This window comes from Chaetodon trifascialis, chromosome 12 (assembly GCF_039877785.1).
Source record: "Chaetodon trifascialis isolate fChaTrf1 chromosome 12, fChaTrf1.hap1, whole genome shotgun sequence".
In the NCBI taxonomy this organism is placed as follows: Eukaryota; Metazoa; Chordata; class Actinopteri; order Chaetodontiformes; family Chaetodontidae; genus Chaetodon; species Chaetodon trifascialis.
The window spans coordinates 1363990-1388155 of NC_092067.1; the positions used below are offsets into that span (position 1 = coordinate 1363990).

The window sequence follows — 24166 nt, forward strand, 5'->3', positions numbered from 1 at the left end:
AAGACATGGTGGCAATCCTAAACATTTCTTTCCTCACTTTGCAAAATTGACACATGGGTTGGGCTCATCTGGGCTCATCCTGACGGAGGTCCTATGAGAGCTCTGTCATTCCGAGCCCAGTGCTGATATACTTTACCTGTGACCTCAATAAATACTACGGCTGTGAACTGAAGATTTATCTGGTCTGTTCTTGGGCTTCCGAGTAAAGAACCCGGCTAACAAAATTACTTGCACTACCTGCACATACCTCATACTGTTTATACCTCATGTGAATTGCACTACTTGCATGTATTTATATTTTGGATATTATGACTATTTGCCAATGAAGTTGAATCTAATCTAATCTAATCTAATCTCCATGATTATATTCTCATTGTGGGGGTTCAGGGTTTTTGGTATTGTTTTTTGAGTTTCTGGTGTGTCATTTTCTCTTTATTTTGTGCAGGTTTGGAGGTGTGGCTGGCAGGTATGTTTAGCGGCAAGTAGCGTAGATGATCGGCATCCTGCAATTATCTCTACTAGTTTTTAAGATCCGTGCATCTTGCCTCTGGTTGTCAGATCATCTTGGTATCTTTAATTCAGCTCCTGATTCCTGTACTCTGTGTCTGCCTTCCCACTGAGGTTTGCACTACCACACATCTGCTGCTTATTTCTGTCATTGTTTGTATATTTATATTCCTGCTTGCCTGCCTCCTTAGTTTCTATACTATTTTGTTTTGGGGACTCTATTAGTTATCTAGTGCTTTTGTGTTTTTTGTTTTTTTTTTTCCCTCCTGTGGGAGAGATTTCAGTCAGATTCATTCAATTCAATAAATAATCTAAAAGCATAGCAAGCAAAGAATTAAAAGTTAAAAGTAAAAATGTCCACATGTCCAGTGCAAACAAAGATCTCCTTGTTTTGAACTCTTTATTTATCACATTTTCTTATCTTTTAAGTGGATGTCTTTTATTTCTTTTAGCTCAGAGCATTATTTTTAATCCTATGTTTACTGGGTGTAATAAATACTTTAAATCTGTGCAGCAGCGCTTCTGTTTCTTTAATAGTGGCATTTGTATTTATACACTTGTAGGCAAGCCTAAAAGTGGATCTGTGTTTGATATATTATCACAATATTTTATTGTTAGGAACTGCTGAGTGGGTTTAATGCAGCATTTTGTAAGAGAGCTTGTATAGTCTTCCTATGCCCACCATACAGACCTGTTGTATAAACTGAGACTGAACGGATGGCTTGATGAATACATTAGATGAAAGAACAGATGGATATTTTGTTTGGGACTGTGCATCTGTTCTCAATGCTTAGAATAGAGGGATTTTTTTTATGTTCACAACATAGGAGACTGATGGCAGGGAAACATAAAGACACCACTGTGGGCAGGCATTATGTGGTTGTCATGGTAATCAAGCACCTGCCTGTAAACTGGGAGAAATTTGTTGTAGTTGCCATGGTTACAGTTGGACTTAGAGAGATGGAGTGAGACAAAACCAAAGTTCAAGACTGCAGACATTCAAGCATTATATTTTTGTGAAGAAAAAAAAAACAAAAAAATACTTCATTTTTTAATAATATTAAAAGACCAGTGTTTAAGATTTAGAAGGAGGTGAGGGGTATTCATGCAAATAAGAACCTTACACCTAGATGCCGCTAAATCCTGGACACTGGTCCTTTACATTATTAGAATTATCACGGGTACTAGTAGCAGTAGTATTTAGATAGTAGTGGTAGCAGCAGTCGTAGTATTAACTAGGGTGATAAATCCTGGTGCTCTATGGGCTTCAAATTGAAATGACACCATGACAAAGCAATTTATTTCCTGAATTGTGCTTTCCTTCAATTGAGGAAGTGTACAGATATTTTACTAAATTAATGTACCAATACAAGAAACAAAGTTACAAAGCAAAATAGTCATAAAATCCTTACTTTCATAATTCTACTTGAGTAAAAATCACGTTAGCAGTATCTAGGAAAAAGGAAAAGTACTTGCTCTGCAGAAAAGTGGATGACATATTATCATGTGCTGCATTATTTATTTATTTTTTCTTGTTGTTATTATAGCTGCTTGAGGCGAAGCTAGTTTTAACTAGTCTGTTAGTGCCCAACCCATGGGCCCAAGTGCAGAACCACCACAACACAGGTAAAGCTTTTATCAACTCTTGAATCGGCAGGACCAGATTAGCAGCAACAACTGTAGTCTCTAGTATTGTGTAGGCAATAAAACCTCCAGCAATCAAAGGCAGGCAAAGACTTGGGGCATGCCGAATACAAAGTCTTCAAGTCTCTGTAAGTGTTTGGTGTTTGCCACACCAAACACTCAGGCAAACAATGTCCAGGAAACAAAAAGCAAGACTCGTGGTCAGGGACAAAAGGCTAAGGCAGTTACCGGGGAACAGGATAACAGGCGTGATGGAAGACAGGCTGGGTCAGCAACGGGAGATCAGTCCAGGATTTAGCTGGAGAGTCTTGCATGAGGACAATGACAGTCTGGCAACCAGTGAGTGTGGCAGAGCAGTTTATGTACTGCACTGATTGCAATGAGTCTCAGGTGTGTGATCAGGTGAGCAGGCAGGTGGGTGTGGCTGAGAGTGGAAAATTACTGAGGGCACCAGTGAGCAGATGAGGAAACAATTGCAGCAGGTAAGACTGTGACACCGGAATGGTAGAGCAGCAGGTAGTGCGCGTGCCTCACAGCAAGGAGGTCGCCAGTTTGATCCCCAGGGTCTTTCTGTGTGAAGTTTGCATGTTCTTCCCGTGCATTCATGGGTTCTCTCCGGGCACTCTGGTTTCCTCCCACGCAGGGGCACGGGGGGGCACTCTCCCCCTGCAATCTGATTGGCCACCCCGTGTGCCCCCCAATCGTCATTGGCTCTTGGTCATGTCAATCATTCAATTCAATTCAATTCAATTCAATTCAATTCAATTCAATTCAATTCAATTCAATAAAACTTTATTTCTCCCCTAGGGCCAATTAAAAAACAGACACACAGGCAGTTAATTGCATTAAATAAATAATTACACAGTGCAAAGACAGATAAGATAAATAGTGTGTGTGTATGTGTGTATGTGTGTGAGTGTGTGTGCATGTGTGTATATGTGTGTATGAATGTGTATGTGTGTGTGTGCGTTTCTGAATGGGCTCAGACGGCATGGGTGGAGGGATTCAGTGAGGGGGAGTCAATGAGTATTGGCGTTTGTGAGTTGAGAAGCTGAATGGCCCTTGGGACAAATCATTGTGCTGGTTGCTACCACTGTTGTATGATCAAACGGAAACAGTACTGAAACCTAGTATAAGACTGGACTTTCTATGAAACTCTACAGGGCTTTTACTTTGAAAAAGATACAGGAAGTGGTTTCGTGGCTGCGCCGATTAAATACTGTAACTTCACCAGTCACAGACTTTCCTCTTGTTCAACTTGACAGCAGCACAGCAGCATGTGCTGGAATTGAGGTAAGAACACTATATTTCGATACATTTCTGAGAATTGTCACAACAATGTTTTGCAAACTACTGTTACAGTTAATTTGGTTATGTTTGCAGGGGAAACTGTTCTTACACAGCACTTTACAGACATATGGTTAGCTTTGCTGTCCATCTGGCCTAGTTTAAATTAGCATGGACATGCTCTTCACTGTTGCAGCACAAGTAATTTGATGCTTTTCATTGTTTGTGTATGTGTTTTCATGATAGAGTGACAATGAAAAGGAAAAAGGGAGATATCGAAGATTTCTTCATTAAGAAGAAACAAATTCAGAGCAGGGACAGTGCAGGTCAGCAGGCTCAGAGCTCTAAAATCAGCAGTGAAAGTCAGAGTCAGCCTGAATGCAGCAGCCATTGATCACATGGCGAACAAAACTTCCAGGGCCAGACCTAAACTAATGGACCTCCAGGTGAAAATACAGATATGAGGAAAACTATTTGAAAATATAACATAATGTGTTGTTCTGCAGGATTTTACAGTTGCTCAGTGAATGAAGTAACTTAATTACCTACTTTTAATTACTAAATTAAGCTGGCATTGTGCACTGTGCAGTTTTTAATGGTGTCTTAATTGTTATTAAACATCTGTACTTTATGCTATATTGTAAAAAGTATAATGAACGTTTAATTTAGGATATTATTAATGATGTGTTGACTATGCCAATCAATTTTAGATGCAGCAAGAGTGGAGACTGACCCTGAAGATGACCATGCCACATCAGATGACAACAGCAGCAGCTGTAGCAGTGGCAGGAACCTCACAGTTCAACCTACTTTTGCTGCACCTAAAGGTCCCCAAGGTAGAATGGTAATTAACTAAAAATGTTATTAACCCGCCATATAGCAATATGTGAATGTGAAAACAGGTAAAGCTTCACCACCTTAGTATGTTATTTCAGGGCTGTCATTGCTTAATGATTCTAGACATGTTTTAAGATTACATACTCTACTTTGAAAAGTAAAATAACCTTGTAAAAACCCTTGAAATTACATCTACTCCTTCCCCCACCCTTACAAATAGATTTTCAGTGAGCAGAGAAACTTTCTACAGTCCTCAAGTGTCAAAATCTGCACATACATAATTCTGAACTGTGAAGCTCAAACATTCATGTAGGAACAAGAAGAAAATCACATTTTTTGATTTTTGAATTTCAGCATTGATCATGAGGATTAGTTTCCACAGACTCCTTTTGAAACTTTTTATACTTCCAGACATTTCTCAAACAAGAGCTGCGGGCCCTACACAACTGAAGGCCTTCCCTCGCACTCAGTACGGACAGGGTGGGACGAAAACCTTTAACACCTCTTGGTACAAAGTCTACAGTTGGCTGTGAGAATTTGAATGATGCTTATTCTGCATACTAATACTAATTACGATATTATTATTATTAGGGCCAAGGGGCAATCACACTGAGGCCTATTGCCCCTACAACTATGCAATACCTATTGTTATGCTGCATGTTTTTTTCTTATTCCTCTTTTGTGTCAAATTTCGATTCGCTACTAGTCCTACAGTTTTGAGAGCACCCAGGCGAATTATATATCAAAACATGAGTCTTGATCGAGATCGGGGTGCTATTATTTTTCTCTACAGAATACGAAATTTGGAGATTATAATGGGTGTGTATTGCACGGAATGTTTGTGCTAGAGTGGAGGAGACCAACTGCCAGAGAGGAGAGACGTTCTGAAAAATGTGTGAAATTTTTTCTTTCCACGCTCCTCCAAACCACAAATTATACTCTACGCATGTGAAATTTTCCAAAGTTGTAGTGCCGCTTGTGCTGATTCTCACAACGTGCCTGGCTAAACAATAGGACTTATGATGTTTGACTTCTGCGCCTCTGAGCGAGGAGAGTAACTCTGACCTGGCCCATAGGGTCCAATACAAATCAAAAATAGGAGAGACAGAAGCCACCCATTTTTTAACTCATTCTAAAATCCACATTTTTGACCCCAGCAAAAAAGAGAAAGTGATCAGCGTGTACAGCAAAGCCTTGTATCTTTGGTGGTGAACAAATTTCCGCAATAGGAGTTTTGTTTGTTTGCGTGAGAAGCGTTCGAGGGATGCGCCAAGGCCAAATTCAGATGTTTCTCAGACCCTCACAGAGCCAAAAGGGCCCGTCACCACAGCAACCGCTTTGAGATTATAATGGGTGTGTATTGCATGGAATGTTCGTGAGTGAGAGTGGGTGATGTCATCAGTCAGAATGGGAAAGAGCCGGAAAAAACTCCAGATTTTTTTCTCTTTCCACACCCCTCCCAACCACAATTTACATTCTACATGCATGATGTGTCTACAAAATATTGACTTCAGAAACACCAAAATCACACCGAATCATTCAGGAAGTCCTTACAGCGATGACAGTCTATGTTTTTTTTTCTGATAGGAGCTACCGTTTTGTCAGCATAAGTCCAAATGTCAGACTAGTGCAGAGACAGAAAATGGCTCTTTTTCTCTGTCTGAATGCATGTGTGTCTGCTGCACTGAGAGCGGGCGTGTGTGCGTGTGCACCTGTGTCTGAGTCTGGGTGACATCATCGATCAGAGTGGGAGAGAGCCTAAAATTGCTCCAGATTTTTTCTTTTTCCACACTTCTCCCAGCCACAATATACATTCTACACGCATGATTTTTTCCACATTTGTAGACAAATTTGTTCTGTCTCTCACAATGTGCTCAAAAAAAATCAAAGAGACTTACAGAATTTGAATTAGCACCCTCTAAGTGCAGCCACGTCTGTCTCTGCTCCTCATAGACTCCAATACAAAGATTTTCTGAGAGAAGCAGAACGGACCCCTGTTTTAAACTCACAAGTGTCTCCAAAATATTTTCTGCAGAAACACCAAAATCACACCAGTCGTTCAAGAAGTCCCGACAGCGATGACAGTCTATGTTTTTTTCTGATAGGAGCTATTATTTTGTCAGCATAAGCCCAGATGTCAGATATCAGAGTGCAGAGGCAGAAAATGGCTGTCATTCTCCACGTTTCTGTCTGCCCCTGTCTATCTGCCGGGGGGGCCCCTATCGTCAATGGCAACCACCTCGAGTTGTTGTGGCAACCTCTGGGCCTCAGTACTTCTCTGAGCACTCCTCTCCCACACACGCAAACATGCATATGTAGCTTCAGCTGCAGCTATGCAGCTGATTCAAATGATCAGCTCGTCATCAAGCTCTGCAGTGGCTTGATAACGAGCCATTTATCTTACTTAGTATTACTGGTGATTTTGAAATGTTTGTCATGTAATGAGTGATGTTGGCCTGTTAGCATTGGCCACAATGCTAACAGCAGATAATGCTAACACGAGGTCCTATGAACTTGTTATTGCATACATGTTTGACTTTTGATGCTGGGTTGTTGTGCTAATATGCTAATGTTAGCATGCTAATGCTAATATGCTAACCGACAGTAAAATGATTTTTAAATGCATTCTCATGGTGTTTGAGATCTTTTTACTGGCTGTGTCTCAATTCAGGGGCTGCATCCTTCGGAGGACGCATTTGAGGGCCGATTACATCATAGCTCTGCACAAAGGCTGTCCAAATTCGTCCAAATTGGACAGCCGACAAATGCATCCTCCTTTTCCCTGTTTTCGGAGGATGCATCGCTACTATCCTTCATGGCCTGCCATATCCCAAGGTGCGTTGCGCACCGATTGTTTTTTTTTTTAACAATAGCGACCAACAGCACCAGCAGCACCATTATTATTGTTATTGTCGTTATTATATCGAACAATAATTTTGTCTGTTGACATAACAGAAAATATGCTTTACATGTCATTTTGTGAGCAAGGAGCAGACGGAGGAGTTTATTGAATTCCGTGGTCAAAACAACCACCCGTTTACAGGGGCCAAAAACACGGCCACACTCGGATGGAGGTAACTGTTGAGGCATAAATGAAAAGCCCCTTTGTTCTCTATACATACTGTATTTGTATATGAAAGTTACAAAAAGGAACAAATATAATCTTTGGATCACATGAATGTTGTTTTTGGGTGGGGGTGGGAATTTTATGTCTGTCCTGATGTCACTTTTTGTGAATCTGTACATATCTGTGATAATGTGATCTTGTGTGTTTACCTTTTGTCATGCTTCACTCATGTTTAGAACAATCCTGCAAAAAATGGGATTGACAAAAAATGATTGACAGGTGCTGATTTTTTTTAATGTTTTTTTTCTGTTTGATTACGTTCTGTGTTGTTAGATTTAAATTGTTCATTAAAAATATTGTGTTCTAAATTAAAATCTTATAACCTTGTTACATTATCTATTCCATTTCGTATTTAGGATATAAGCAGACTTTTGTACTACTTTTCAGTGACAACAAAATTAGTTTATTTTTTCTGTGATATTTACAGAAATACAATATGAATATTTCTACTTACAAGTGGGCATTCTTAAAATGTACAACTATTTACAAAAGATCAGCAGAAATAACTATTTACAAAGATTTGCAGATTTACAGAGAACATATATACAGTTGAGGCTGAGCAGGAGTCCCTGGTGGTGCTGCAAGATTACTGAAGCAAACAGTTTCCTGTTCCAATAACAGTGACCATCAGGACCACTTGGAGGCTTGATCCTCACATGGCAGCCGTCGATTGCTCCAGCAGCTTTTCGAAAAGCTCTGTGTCTTGCCAGCCCTGCAAACCCCTGAGTTACTGTTGCCAGGTCTTCTGCGGTCTTGGGGAGGTAGATGACCCTGTGGCGAATGGCCACCACCTCCTCAGTAACTCAATGGACGATGCGGTGAACAGTGGAGCAAGGCATCCCAGACACCCTTGCCACCACAACTGGAGGATGTCCCACTTGCCTGCCAGAAGAGACGGATCAAGGTCTCTATTGTGGCACCCCATCCGTGTCGCCTTTCTTGGTGGAGAAGCTCCAGCAGCACCGCCAGGGACACTCTGCTCAGCCTAACATCTTGTCTGGTGTCATGATCGTTGAAAAATAATAGCAGAACAGGAACACTGATGTTTATGCAGCAGTACATCGCCCTTGCCTGGATGGAGAAAGGAGGGTAAGAACAGGAGGATTAAACAAGAGCAACTGAATTTTAGTTGATACGACAACTGTAGTGAATGTTAAAGTTTAGACCAATAATGCTTCATTTCTCCATCTATTACACTTTGGCTTCTCAATATGGTTCTGATGTTTAATAACACAACATTTTAATAGGCTATTGAATTAAGTCAGGGTTATTTACAGGGTTCGTACACATTTAACTATTCAATTCAAGCACTTTTCAGATCTTGAAAACAGAGCATTAAAATTACAGCATACAGAACCCTGTATCAAGACTCATGGTTAAGTGACATATATGTCAGTCCATAGTTTATATGGCTTGCGTTTGTCACTAAACAGTATCGTTTATTAACGGGTATATTAATTACCACAAACTATGGTAGCTATGTATGAACATTAATATGGGTTAAAATAGCCGTTTAATGTTACCTCCCCACGGCGCTCTCCCAGCTGGAGATAAACGAGCCGATGGTGTCGCAAAACCTCTGGCTCCATTGTCGTCTGTCGTCTGTCTGATATGTTTCTGTCGTGTCGTCTGTCGTCTGTTAAATTTTTGTCTCCGTACATGTGTTTTTCCCGGGTTAGGAGGGAAGAAGTTATGACGTCGTGACGCACCGAAGGCTAAACCATCCCATTTACCGATAGTTGATGCGGCCGATGGAGGAGCCTCCGAGGCCGTGGCCTCCATGGGCTGCGTAGGGTGGGTCCTCCAAAGGATGCAGCCCCTGAATTGAGACACAGCCACTGTGTTATTTGACATGCTAATGTCAGCATTAGCCACAATGCTAACATGCTAATGCTAATGATTAGCATGCTAATGATAACATGCTAACCTACGGTAAAATGATTCTTAAATGCATTCTAATGGTGTTTGAGAGCTTTCCAATGTGTTATTTGACATGCTAATATTAGCTTAGCATTAGCAGCTGTTAGCATTGTCATAACGTACACTGGCAGTAGCCCCCGTGGCCCTTTCAAAATTTCCCCAGGGAAAATTGTCTGGTTGCACATAAGAGCCAGATGTTGATGAGAATATTGTAAAGAAGGGGACATGTCCATCAGAGTTTTAATGTTGACAGTGGAAAATGAAAAGGTCATATGCACCCTCCACACAAGATAAGAGCTAAGGTAGCCAACAAAAGCAAGATGATGACAAAAATACACTTTGTAACTAACTAACAATCTAAGAAAAGTAATTGTTTCCACTTAGTAATCTAAATATTGAAGACAGAGGGTCCCCCCCCCCAGTTTAACTGTTGTTACCCCCTGTGCCCCCACCTGAAAATACTCTGGATCCGCCCCTGCTCCCACGGACCAAAAACATGCTCATTATGTTAATTGGTGACTCTAAGATTGTCCTTAGGTGTGAGTGTGAGCGTGAATGGTTGTATGTTGTATGAATGTTGCATGTTGCCCTGCAATCGACTGGCGATTGGTTCAGGGTTTATCCCGCCTTTCGCCCAATGACAGCTGGGATAGGCTCCAGCCCCCCCGCAACCCTGAAAGGGGTAGTCGGGTATAGACAATGGATGGATGGAAGACTGTGACACAGGGTAGCAAAGGATAAAGAACAAAGTTATGCTACATAAGTCTGTTTTGTGTTTTAGGATTTTTCTCTCTTGAACAATTTGACCGTTTAAGGCCTTAAACGAGTATTTAAATCTCCAGAATGTAGGATTTAGTGGGTTCTAGTCATGAGGTAGCAGATTGAAACCAATTGAATGAGCTCCCCTCTTTCAAATGCGTAGGAAAAACGATGGAGGCCCAGAAAAAAGCAAAAAGCCCTCTCCAGAGTCACCGTTTGGATTGTCCACTGTGGGCTACAGTACAAACATGGTGGTGCAACATGGTGGACAAGGATACGCTTCCTCTGTAGATTAAAGGGCTCATTCTAAGGTAAGGACTCTTATTTTCAGGCTCATTCTAAGGTAACGACTCTTATTTTCAGGTAAGTATGCACTAATGAAAACATGCTAAATGAAGCCCCTGAGAAGTTTAGAGGGAAATTTATTTTTTGGGGAACTGCTAACAACTCATAGACTCATTCACAGTCCTGTACTTCAGACTGAGAACTTCCTCTGTGTGTGTGTGTGTGTGTGTGTGTGTGTGTGTGTGTGTGTGTGTGTGTGTGTGTGTGTGTGTGTGTGTGTGTCTTACCTCTGTGATGTGCTTTTAAATTTCTGCCTGTGAACACAAAAAAACATAACAGTCACTCAAATGAACAAATCACGTGCTGCGTTTAGACAGCCCAAATCATAAATTGACTGTGACCAGGTGTGTGCATTCAAGTAATCATGGCCTTGCTCCCAGGAAAATTTTGTCACTGTGGCCACAGTCAGTATTGTTGGTCACATGGCACACACAGAGCGGAAATAACTTTCCCCTGACACAGTCATCACAAAATGATGAATACAATTTTCTGATTGTCACAAACACCCTGAAATGGCTTTTTTCAATGACCAGAATTTCATGTATTCAATCCGTGAAAGATTGAAAGGTCTGGAAGAGTTAGATCATCTATGGGCTCAAATATGCTGCTGTTTTTGTCTTGCATCTATACTCAGCAGGAGTTGGATGTGCATAGAGCTTTCCATTTTGACTGGCCTAGTCTCATTGAATCATCTGGGCATTATTGTTGAAATTGAGCTCACTGCCTCGAGCAAGGCATTTAAATTCACAAGTGATTATTCCTGTGTCATGCTGAAGGTGTTTCAACAGCTCTAAAAAAATAGTTATTATTGTATGAGATTCATACTTCATAACTACTTTTATGAGAATAAGATCAGACAAGATAAGACTTTATTGACCCCACATCAGGGAAATGGAGTCATTACAGCCAGCAAGTATTACAAAGAGCAAGCACAGTGGCATAAAGTACACTGGGTGCAGAATAGGAAAACAACTATATATATGCACATTTGTACATTTTATAAAAGTACTGTTGCCAAAATGGACAATAAATTGTGTAATTGCACAGTTAAGAGAAATATACAACTAAGAAATTGCACCAGATGAAATGGATAATGTGAGCAGATATTAGCATTGATAACAGCAGTGCAAAACAAAAGTGGGTTTATGATGTAGAATTGAGAAAGACCACATCAACACAGTGCACCATTACATGATGCCCTGGTTAAACAGTCTGACAGCTGTTGGGATGAAGGACCTGCAGTAGCGTTCTTTTTTACACATTGGATGCAGTAGTCTGTTACTGAAGGAGCTGCTTAAGCCCCACACTGTCTCATGCAGGGAGTGGAATGGGTTGTCCATGATTGATGTCAGCCTGGCTAAAATCTTCCTCTCACCCACTTTCTCTATGGTGTCCAGAGGGCAGTCCAGGACAAAGCCATCTCTCCTGACCAGTTTGTTTAGTCTTTTCCTGTCACTTAGATGTCCTGTTAGACATCTAAAAACATATTTAATGGACAAATATTTAAAAGTTGTGGATGACCTTTGCGACCTCTGATATTTCATGGATACAGTCTGCTCTGGCCTACTGACAGAAAAAGCCTGCTTCGGCCTACCAACAGAAAAAGCCTGCTGGCAGCTAAAGCTAACTAGCACCAAGATGCCTCCTTTCTCCACAGATGACCTCTACAAACTTCTGCAGCAGGTTGCAGTGTTGGAAACTAAAGTTCAGCATCTGGAAATAAATGGAAGTGAATGGACCTTGTGGAAATGACAGCACTTTGCCACTGACTCAAAACATCGGACTGGAGAATGCTAACATCCAGTTAATTAGCTCTGATACAGCTCCCATGAAACTAAAGGCCTGTGTACCAGGTAATAAATCTGCCTGTATCAGTCCTCCCTGGAATGCTCTCAGGGCAAAGCCCAAGGGTAAATCAGCTTATAGCCCCCCTGCACCAACCTGTCCCTCACAACAACCCAGGTGAGAAACCAGCTCCGGAGGATCAAGGCGAGGAAGGCTGCAGGCCCAGACGGCATCAACTCCAGGCTCCTCAAGTCTTGCGCAGATCAGCAGTGTGGGATTGTTGAACACATGTTCAATCTGAGCCTGAAGCTGGGGAGAGTGCCACAGCTATGGAAAACATCCTGCGTGGTACCGGTGCCTAAGACTCCGCACCCCAAGGACCTCAGCAGCAGGCTGGTGGCACTAACATCCCACCTAATGAAGACCCAAGAGCTGGTCCTTGTTCATCTCCACCCCTTGGTGAGCCCATCACTAGATCCACTTCAGTTGGCCTACCAGCCTGGCATTGGGGCGGACGACGCCATCATCTTCCTCCAACATCGAGCTCTCTCTCACCTGGAGAAACCTGCGAGTACTGTGAGAATCATGTTTTTTGATTTCCCCAGTGCTTTCAATACCATCCAACCTGCACTTCTGAGGGACAAGCTGAAGCACACTGGGGTGAACCATCACCTCACACACTGGATTCTGAACTATCTCACCAACCGTCCACAGTATGTGAGGACCCGGGACTGTGCGACACGGTCATCTGCAGCACAGGGGCCCCGCAGGGAACGGTCCTGGCTCTGTTCCTCTTCTCCCTCTACACTGCAGACTTCTCATACAACAGACCCACCTGTCACCTGCAGAAGTTCTCTGACGACTCTACAGTCGTCGGCCTCATCACAGATGGGGATGACAGAAAGTACAGAGAACTGACGCAGGACTTTGTGGACTGGTGCCAGTGGAACTGCCTCCAGATCAATGCAGAGAAAACCAAAGAACTGGTGGTGGATTTCCGCAGACAAACACTCTGCCCCCTGACACCAGTGAACATCCAGGGAATGGACATTGAGATGGTGACATCCTATAAGTACTTGGGTGTTCACCTGAACAATAAACTGGACTGGACTCACAACACAACCGCACTTTACAAGAAAGGCCAGAGCAGACTTTATCTGTTCAGGAGACTGAGGTCATTTGAAGTGCAGGGGGCACTCCTGAAGACCTTTTACTGTATGACACTGTCGTGGCATCAGCCATCTTTTATAGAGTGGTCTACTGGGGGAGCAGCATCTCGATGGCTGACAGGAAGAGACTGGACAAACTGATCAAGAAGGCCAGGTCTGTCCTGGGATGCCCCCTCGACTCAGTGGAGGTGGTAGGAGAGAGGAGGAGGATGGCTAAGCTGTCATCCATGATTGAGAATGACTCCTACCCCCTGCAGGACACTTTAACAGCACTGGAGAGCTTCAGCGAGAGACTGCTTCACCCAAAGTGTGTGAAGGAATGCTATCGCAGGTCCTTCCTTCCTGCAGCAGTCAGATTCTACAACCAGCAGTGCTCCCTGTAGACCACACACTCACAAGACTTTCAATATGACTGCACTATAATACACGTTAATTACACAAGACTTTCAATATGACTGCACTATATTAACACATTAACTGTGTTCATTCATACTGTGAAAATATTTGCTCAGATGAATTTCCACTTGAGGTGCAATATCAATTCCTATGTGCAATATAGGAACCTATTCACTACTACTATCATTACTACTAGTACTATCATTCAATGTGCAATGTCAGTACTGATTGTTCATATTCATATCAATGTGCAATCATATTAATGTGCAATCACATCAGTCATATCAATGTGCAATGTTCATATCAATGTGCAATATCAGTATTGTTTGTTCATATTCATTATTCCTTGTTTATATTGTTTGGTTTGATATTTAATGTCCTTTTTACTGATGCCCTTTATGTTTGCTATCCATTTTTGCTGCTGTAATACATGAAATTTCCCCACTGTGGGACTAATAAAGGCTTATCTTATCTTATCTTATCTTATCTTATCTTATCTTATCTGGGGAGACGTCCAACAGGTAGAACCCAGCGCCTAGAGATCTGTGATGCAACAGGCTGGCCTGCGTTATCATCCTCCTCAACACCTGTGCAGAGTAAGACACAGCCGTGGATAAAAGCTAAAAGGAAGATGAGCAACAAAGCTCCCAAACCAGCTAGTGTGCAGTTACAAAATCGATTTGCGCCACCACTGCAGGACCCTGGATCTCCAACTGAAAACTTGGATAACTTCTTGGACTCACAGAGAAGGGTAAGGCCTGACAGGAAGTCAGAAGATAGAAAGCTACAAGGAAAGCTACTGACTGGTCCTGAGACTCTGGTTGTTGGTGATTCTGCTATTAAAGATGTGGGAAGCATGTACAGCAGAAATCAGTACTGTTGCAGAAATTCCAACTTTGAAATACCTTGTACTGCACACAGGGGCAAATGATATTGCGAAATGACAATCTGAAGTGCTCAAACGAGATTTAGCATCTCGATGGCTGACAGGAAGAGACTGGACAAACTGATCAAGAAGGCCAGGTCTGTCCTGGGATGCCCCCTCGACTCAGTGGAGGTGGTAGGAGAGAGGAGGAGGATGGCTAAGCTGTCATCCATGATTGAGAATGACTCCTACCCCCTGCAGGACACTTTAACAGCACTGGAGAGCTTCAGCGAGAGACTGCTTCACCCAAAGTGTGTGAAGGAATGCTATCGCAGGTCCTTCCTTCCTGCAGCAGTCAGATTCTACAACCAGCAGTGCTCCCTGTAGACCACACACTCACAAGACTTTCAATATGACTGCACTATAATACACGTTAATTACACAAGACTTTCAATATGACTGCACTATATTAACACATTAACTGTGTTCATTCATACTGTGAAAATATTTGCTCAGATGAATTTCCACTTGAGGTGCAATATCAATTCCTATGTGCAATATAGGAACCTATTCACTACTACTATCATTACTACTAGTACTATCATTCAATGTGCAATGTCAGTACTGATTGTTCATATTCATATCAATGTGCAATCATATTAATGTGCAATCACATCAGTCATATCAATGTGCAATGTTCATATCAATGTGCAATATCAGTATTGTTTGTTCATATTCATTATTCCTTGTTTATATTGTTTGGTTTGATATTTAATGTCCTTTTTACTGATGCCCTTTATGTTTGCTATCCATTTTTGCTGCTGTAATACATGAAATTTCCCCACTGTGGGACTAATAAAGGCTTATCTTATCTTATCTTATCTTATCTTATCTTATCTTATCTTATCTTATCTTATCTTATCTTATCTTATCTTATCTTATCTTATCTTATCTTATCTTATCTGGGGAGACGTCCAACAGGTAGAACCCAGCGCCTAGAGATCTGTGATGCAACAGGCTGGCCTGCGTTATCATCCTCCTCAACACCTGTGCAGAGTAAGACACAGCCGTGGATAAAAGCTAAAAGGAAGATGAGCAACAAAGCTCCCAAACCAGCTAGTGTGCAGTTACAAAATCGATTTGCGCCACCACTGCAGGACCCTGGATCTCCAACTGAAAACTTGGATAACTTCTTGGACTCACAGAGAAGGGTAAGGCCTGACAGGAAGTCAGAAGATAGAAAGCTACAAGGAAAGCTACTGACTGGTCCTGAGACTCTGGTTGTTGGTGATTCTGCTATTAAAGATGTGGGAAGCATGTACAGCAGAAATCAGTACTGTTGCAGAAATTCCAACTTTGAAATACCTTGTACTGCACACAGGGGCAAATGATATTGCGAAATGACAATCTGAAGTGCTCAAACGAGATTTAGGTAAACTGCTAAATGCAGTGAGCTCTCTGAATGCTGCAGTCTTCTTCAGTGGGCCCTCACCACCAGTAAGAAGAGGAGGAGAGAGATTCAGCAGATTGTTAGCAGTAAACAGATGGCTTTCAACTGCATGTGATGTCCACTCAGTGCATTTTATTGACAATTTTACCTTTTTCTGGGACCGCAGACATTTTTTCAAAGGAGACTGACTTTCCCTAAACAAGTCAGGAGTAAAACCTTTTGCCTCCAACCGATCTTTCTTCCTGTGTCACACTGTTCCCACTCCCAAGGACAAGAGACAAGAGGAATCCAAACAAAAGCAGCAAACACCAAAACATGAAGGAGAACCAAGTCTGCAGACAGGCAGAGCGCAGGTGGCGAAAAACCAAACTCAAGATTCATTATGAGATTTACAAAAACAGTCTCCACACCTATAACCATGAACTAAAGAAGGCAAGGCAAGAATTCTTCTCAGAGATTATCAACAGAAACTGCAATAATGCCCGCAATTTGTTTTCTGTTGTGGATAGACTGACAAACCCTACAGCATCAGTCCCTCCTGAACTGCTATCCAGCAAGTCATGCAATGATTTTGCAGCCTTTTTTTTACAGATAAAATTTCAAGGATAAGACAAACAGTGTGCAGCTCCAGCTCAGGCAAAATGATAAGTCCACCTGTGCCTTCTTGTCCTCCAGTTAATGTAGCACATTTTAATCTTCTAGATCATACAAGACTGACAGATACTGTATCACAGTTAAAATCCACAACATGCTGCCTTGATACTCTGCCAACAAACTTTTTAAAAAATGTTTTTAATTGCATAGCTCCAGATGTGTTGTGTAGCAGAACTGGCCTCTAACTGACCTTCCCCTCTCCTCTCTGCATTTCTCAGGACAAATGCAGTTGTAAAACAGACTAACTTTTAAGAATTATTGACCATCTGGAATGTCCACAAGTAGAGGTTATCCCATAAAAGGAAACAGGATGTCTGGGTCAGAGACATCTTACCCAACGCTATTACCAAGAAGGGAAATTACCAACACCTTCACATCAAAAACTACCTTGCTCACAATGTTTGTCATGAGGATCCTAAGGCTCCCTCATGATGGCCAATAGGAAATACAGACAATAAAACTGGTCGGCAGAACAAAGGCCAGGCCTCAGAGGAATCCACAAACCAGATCATGCTGATGGATTGCAAATCAGACAACCTTGAAATGAACTGTTTGTAGGTCTGGGGACTTTTATCTGTCTTCTAGCATACCAGAATAACTGAATCTCTATATTTGACTTAACTTTGGATGTTTTCACATTACTAAAAGCATAATCTATATAATATCAATGCTTTCCACGTGTTTGTAGCTTATAAAATGACAAAGCTGTGATTTTTACTTTCTTACAAAATTTGTCTGAGGTTCTACTATGGAGCCATCCTGCCATCTTAGGGTTTGTAGTGTTTAAGTTGATTGTGCTTTATGAGACATGTCTCAGGGAGTAGTCATAATGGTGATAATCATTTCAGGCAAATGTAGTCTGCCTTTCTCTAATTTCATTATTAGGTTATGATAATTATCCCTTGAACAATCATATACATATTACGACAAGTGTTAGAAATTGTTCTCTTGATTATTTTTGAAAATTGTTATCCACTCATAAGAGTTGCCTAATGCCTGTTATGAACAGTGTTAAAATGCCATTGAAAAAATCGTCCATTTAAGATATACGTGATTGACCATAGTGAGAAGCAGATGAGCCCCTCGTGTAAATTATTAGTTACTCCTCGCCTCATAAAACAAAATTACGCTTCTCTGAACCATCCCTCGTGAAGGACGGTCTAATGATTAATCCGCCCCGGAGCAAGATTTAAATGGCTGCAGACGCAGCGGGAAGGCAGTGCGCGTTACTCAGTTAGTTTAGTTGTCTTTTTGTTTCTTCTTGTCTAGTTGTCCTTTTTGTCTTTGTGTTTTTGTTTTGTCTTTAGTAAATTCTCGTCAAGTAATAATAATTTTGGAGACACTTTTCGACCGGCCATCGAAGAGGTTATCAATCTTATTATTGTTAAATCTAAAGTCTTGCTTTGCGGTTACCAACCAAGCTAAAGCACTGCAGCCTGCTGCTAACCCGCTGGTCCGGGTCAGATAACCATCCAAAGCCATTCCTTGCCTGTCACCGACGCCGTTGAAATCCAGTTCCTGAATCATCACTGTCCAATATCAGCTCTCAACCTGCAGGAGCGTTGCTGACAAGTAGGGATGCATTAAGCGGATTTGAATAAGAGTTGGTCCGTGAGGTTACGATACTGTCAGTTTATCCAGATTCTCTCAACTATTCGTTTAATCCCTTAACTTTACGTTTGCGTCCCTATTATCCCCTTACAACTACTTCTCACTATCGCCAAACTTGTTTTGCCATTGTGTTGCCATAAGTTTCTTTTGTGTTCTGTCATATCACCTCATATCTTCTGTCGTACTATTCATGATACATTATTCATTACCCATAATTGTGCTTAATAAGTGATTTTGATTTAAGTTCTGGTTAGACGGTGTCCTTTTGAGCTGAATATTAACGATCCCTGTATCCAGAGTTCACACTTCAGATGAACTGCCACCTTATCGTGGTGGAGGAGTTTGAGTACCCGAATGATCCTAGAGGCTATGTTGTCCGGGGCTTAATGCCCCTGGTAGGGTCTCCCAAGGCAAACAGGTTCTAGGTGACGGGTCAGACTAAGAGCAGTTCAAAAAGCCCCCATGAAAGACATCAAATCAAGGAAGCGAACGTCGCCCGGATTGGCGTCACCGGGGCCCTGCCCTGGAGCCAGGCCTGGGGTTGGGGCTCGCAGGCGAGCGCCTGGTGGCCGGGTCTTTGCCCACGGGACCCGGCCGGGCACAGCCCGAAGGAGCGACGTGGGCCCGCCTTCCTGTAGGCCCACCACCCGCAGGAAGGATCAGAAGGGGCCGGTGCTATGTGGAATGGGTAGCAGTCATGGGCGGGGTCCCCGACGACCCAAATCCTGGACAACGACTCTGGCTATGGGGACATGGAATGTCACCTCACTGTGGGGGAAAGAGCCTGAGCTAGTGCGGGAGGTTGAGCGGTACCAGCTAGAGATAGTCGGGCTCACCTCCAGGCACAGTCTGGGCTCTGGAACCCAACTCCTTGAGAGAGGCTGGACTCTCTTCTACTCTGGAGTTGCCCGCGGTGAGAGGCGGCGAGCTGGTGTGGGCTTGCTTATAGCCCCCCAGCTCAGCCGCCATGTGTTGGAGTTCTCCCCGCTGAGCGAGAGGGTCGCTTCCCTGCGCCTTCGGGTTGGGGATAGGTCTCTCACTATTGTTTCGGCCTACGGGCCGAACAGTAGCGTAGAGTACCCGGCCTTCTTGGAGACCCTGGGAGGGGTACTGGAAAGTGCTCTAACCGGGGACTCCATTGTTCTGCTGGGAGACTTCAATGCTCACGTGGGCAGCGACAGTGACACCTGGAGGGGTGTGACTGGGAGGAACGGCCTCCCCGATCTGAACCCGAGTGGTGTTCCGTTATTGGATTTCTGTGCTAGTCACAGTTTGTCCATAACGAACACCATGTTCAAGCATAAGGGTGTCCATCAGTGCACGTGGCACCAGGACACCCTAGGCCTGAGGTCAATGATCGACTTTGTAGTCGTATCATCTGACCTTCGGCGGAATGTCTTGGACACTTGGGTAAAAAGAGGGGCTGAGCTGTCAACTGATCACCACCTGGTGGCAAGTTGGATTCGCTGGCAGGGGAAGAAGCAGGACAGACTTGGCAGACCCAAACATACCGTGAGGGTCTGTTGGGAACGTCTGGCGGAACCCGCTGTCAGGGAAGTTTTCAACTCCCACCTCCGGGAGAGCTTCAGCCAGATCCCGAGGGAGGTTGGAGACATTGAGTCAGTATGGGCCATGTTCTCCACTTCCATTGTTGATGCAGCCGTCCGTAGCTGTGGCCGCAAAGTCGGCGGTGCCTGTCGTGGCGGCAACCCCCGAACCCGGTGGTGGACACCGGAAGTAAGGGATGCCGTCAAGCTGAAGAAGGAGTCCTATCGGGCCTGGTTGGCTCATAGGACTCCTGAGACAGCTGATGAGTACCGGCAGGCCAAGCGTGCGGCAGCTCGGGCGGTCGTAGAAGCAAAAATTTGGGTCTGGGAGGAGTTTGGGGAGGCCATGGAGGAGGACTACCGGTCAGCCTCGAGGAAATTTTGGCAAACCGTTCGGCGCCTCAGGAGGGGGAAGCAGCTTTCTGTCAACACTGTTTACAGTGGAGGTGGGGAGCTGTTGACCTCGACTGGGGATATTGTCGGGCGGTGGAAGGAATACTTCAAGGATCTCCTCAATCCCTCTGTCATGTCTTCCGTAGAGGAAGCAGAGACTGGGGACTTGGAGGTCGATTCATTCATCACCGGGTCTGAAGTCACTGAGACAGTTCACAAGCTCCTCGGTGGCAAAGCGCCGGGGATGGATGAGATCCGCCCTGAGTATCTCAAGTCTCTGGATGTTGTAGGACTGTCTTGGTTGACACGCCTCTGCAGCATCGCGTGGCAGACGGGGACAGTGCCTCTGGACTGGCAGACTGGAGTGGTGGTCCCTCTTTTTAAAAAGGGGGACCGGAGGGTGTGTTCCAACTATCGGGGGATCACACTCCTCAGCCTCCCTGGTAAAGTCTATTCCAGGGTACTGGAGAGGAGAATCCGGCCGATAGTCGAACCCCGGATTCAAGAGGAACAATGCGGTTTTCGTCCTGGCCGTGGAACACTGGACCAGCTCTATACCCTCCACAGGGTGCTTGAGGGTTCATGGGAGTTTGCCCAACCAGTCCACATGTGCTTCGTGGACTTGGAGAAGGCATTCGACCGTGTCCCTCGCGTCATTCTGTGGGAGGTGCTCCAGGAGTATGGGGTTGGAGGCCCTCTGTTGAGGGCTTTACAGTCCCTGTACAACTGGAGCAGGAGCTTGGTCCGCATTGCCGGCAGTAAGTCCGACCTGTTCCCGGTGCATGTTGGACTCTGGCAGGGCTGCCCTTTGTCACCGGTTCTGTTCATCATTTTTATGGACAGGATTTCTAGGCGCAGCCAGGGGCCGGAGGGGGTTCGGTTCGGGGGCCGGCAGATTTCGTCTCTGCTTTTCGCAGATGATGTTGTCTTGTTGGCTACCTCGAGCCAGGACCTTCAGCATGCGCTGGGGCGGTTCGCAGCCGAGTGTGAAGCAGCTGGGATGAGAGTCAGCACCTCCAAGTCCGAGGCCATGGTTCTCGACCGGAAAAAGGTGGCTTGCTCCCTTCAGGTTGGGGGAGAGTTCCTGCCTCAAGTTGAGGAGTTTAAGTATCTTGGGATCCTGTTCACGAGTGAGGGAAGGATGGAACATATTTTATCAGCATTATAGCAGTTAATTTCTGCAGTCCTTCTTAGCTGAGGAAGGTGGTGCCCTGTCATTTTATCAACGAATGCAACATCAAATTAAGTTAGTTCCCCTACAGTTGCATATAATAAATAATTCTCTTTAGTCTAGTTTCCCCAGGCCTTGAAAACTGCAGTAATAAAACCTCTCCTAAAATAGACTAATCTGGATGCTTCAGTAATAAGTAACTACGGGGCAATATCAAATCTTCCCTTTCTATGAAAAATAATTTCATGATGCAGAACAATCTTTTTAATGCATTTCAGTCTGGATTTTGTCCACACCACAGCACTGAGACTTTACTTATCAAAGTTTTAAATGACATACATCTGAAAAATGATGCTTCCAAGACCTCAGTCTTAGTATTATTAGATCTCAGTGCTGCCTTTGATACAGTTGATCACGACATACTTCTTGACAGACTGGAAAATTGGGTGGGACTTACTGGCACTGTACTACACTGGTTCAAATCCTATTTACAAGATAGAGACTACTTTGTGTCAATTGGTGAGCATGTGTCTGAACGAAAAAAGATAATGTGTGGGGTGCCACAAGGGTCCATTCTCGGACCACTTCTTTTCAATATCTACATGTTGCCCCGAGTTCAGATTATGGAGCATCATAATATTGCTTATCATACTTATGCAGATGATACACAACTTTATATTTCTGTTACCACATGACTACAGTCCCTTACTTTCACTGAGTGAGTGTATTCATCAAATCAATGAGTGGATGTGCCAGAATTTTCTTCAGCTTAATGCAGATAAGACAGAAGTGATAGTATTTGGTCCCAAAAATGAACAGTCAAAGATCAGTGCTCACCTTAACTCCATGTCACTGACAACAACAGATAAAGCCAGAAATCTTGGTGTAATTATTGATTCGGACCTGAATTTTATCAACCATTTAAAGCTGACTACCAAATCAGCCTACTACCACCTGAAAAATATAACCAGAATTAAGGGATATCTGTCCAAAGAAGACATGGAAAAACTTGTTGGAAAAAACATGCATTCATTTCCAGTAGGTTGGACTATTGCAATGGAGTCTTTACTGGCCTAAACAAAAAAAAACAATTAGGTAACTACAGCTGATTCAAAATGCTGCTGCATGAGTCCTTACAAACACCAGAAAAATGGACCATATCACACCAGTCCTCAGATCACTACATGGCCTGTGAGTCAAAGAATAGACTTTAAAATCTTACTGTTGGTCTACAAAGCATTAAATGGTCTAGGACCAAAATATATTCTAGATTTATTAACTCTATAAGAGGTATCCAGACCTCTCAGGTCATCAGGGACAGGTCTATTGTGTGTTCCCAGAATCAGAACCTTGTTTGGTTGTGAAGCAGCTTTCACTTAAAATGCTCCTCACCTGCGGAACATTCTCCCTGCACACCTGAGGTCTGCACCAATTGTCAGTTCATTTAAATCAGGGTTGAAATCATATTTATTTGTTACAGCTTTTACTTAAAGTAAACATATCTGCTCAGTGATTTTAATCATTCTAAATGCTAAATTATTCTGTTTTTGGCTTCCATTTTTAATTGTCCTTTAAATGTATTTTATTTTATTTTATTTTTATTTTTCTATTCTCTTCTAATTTCTTTCTTTCTTTCTTTGAAATGTATTTTCTATTTATGATTTTAATGTGTATTTATTAGTGCTGTCAAAAACATTGCATTATTAAGGCGTTAACACAAATCAATTTTAACTGCGTCTTTTTTTTAACGTGCGATTAACGTTCTTTGTGACCTAGTGAACTTGTAGTTTTTTATAAGCTGTGGCCACTGGTAGTAACATTACAAAAACTACAGGATCCGATTGTAAACCGGAAACAAAACAATGGGCACGCCCTATGCACGTGTTTGGTCTTGTCTGCTCGCTAGCTGTGAAAGCCGAAATGGATGAAAACCAGATTCTGAATAGAAAGTTAGGTTTCAAAAAGTTGCCAGATGGGTCGACTGACAAGACCAAAGTTTGGACAGAGGCATATGGATACCACAACCAAGAACAAGCTTACTGCAGTCATAGCCAAGTAATGTTCATTCTTTCTGGAGAGAAATAAGAGGCTGCGTTGATAAACCTCTGGTGAATAAACAGAAGAGCATTATAGTCTGACTGCTTGTATGTTCAGAGGAAACTTAAGAAAGGAAAGTTTAAGCCATGGTTTAACTGCACTAAAGGCTGAATCCTAGTTTACACTGATGTGCACTTTGTAACTTTATCTTGTATCACCCTGTTTTGATCCCTTAGAAAGGGTTGTTGAAGGGGCTTTTTTGTAACCAAGCATTTATTTTTTTTGTCATCTGTTTACTGACAGTGTTAAAATGTGTGAGATTTGATTCATTCAAATGTGAAAGACTGCTCAAAATGAGAATGTTAGTGTGAAATATAACACTACACATTGTTTTCAATAAAAAACATTTGCACAAAGCAAGCCTAAAAATCTGCGATCAATTTGCGATTAATCGTGAGTTAACTATGACATTTATGCAATTAATCGCAATTAAATATTTTAATCGATTGACAGCACTAGTTTTTATGCTTCTGTAAAGCACTTTGAATTGCCTGGTGTATGAATTGTGCTATACAAATAAATTTGCCTTGCTTTGCCTTGCCCTTTCAGAGCTTCCACAGTCCCAGCAGACCACTGCATAGAAAACTGCAGATGCCACCACA

The 24166-nt window shown here is 42.9% G+C and overlaps 1 protein-coding gene across 3 annotated transcripts in view; it reads right to left on the reverse strand.

Annotated features, from left to right (window-relative positions):
• The window catches only part of pde1a (phosphodiesterase 1A, calmodulin-dependent), a 173025-nt gene that overhangs the window by 132939 nt on the left and 15920 nt on the right, over positions 1–24166 (reverse strand). For 2 of the 3 annotated variants that reach the window (XR_011602941.1, XM_070975835.1), the window contains one exon: positions 10654–10680. The exons of the other annotated variant lie outside the window; for it this stretch is intronic. Coding sequence is in view for 1 of the 2 variants with exons in the window: in XM_070975835.1 (XP_070831936.1) it covers positions 10654–10680 (27 nt within the window). In the remaining variant the exon portion in view is untranslated. The remainder of the gene's footprint in view (positions 1–10653; positions 10681–24166) is intronic. 3 annotated transcript variants of the gene reach the window in all.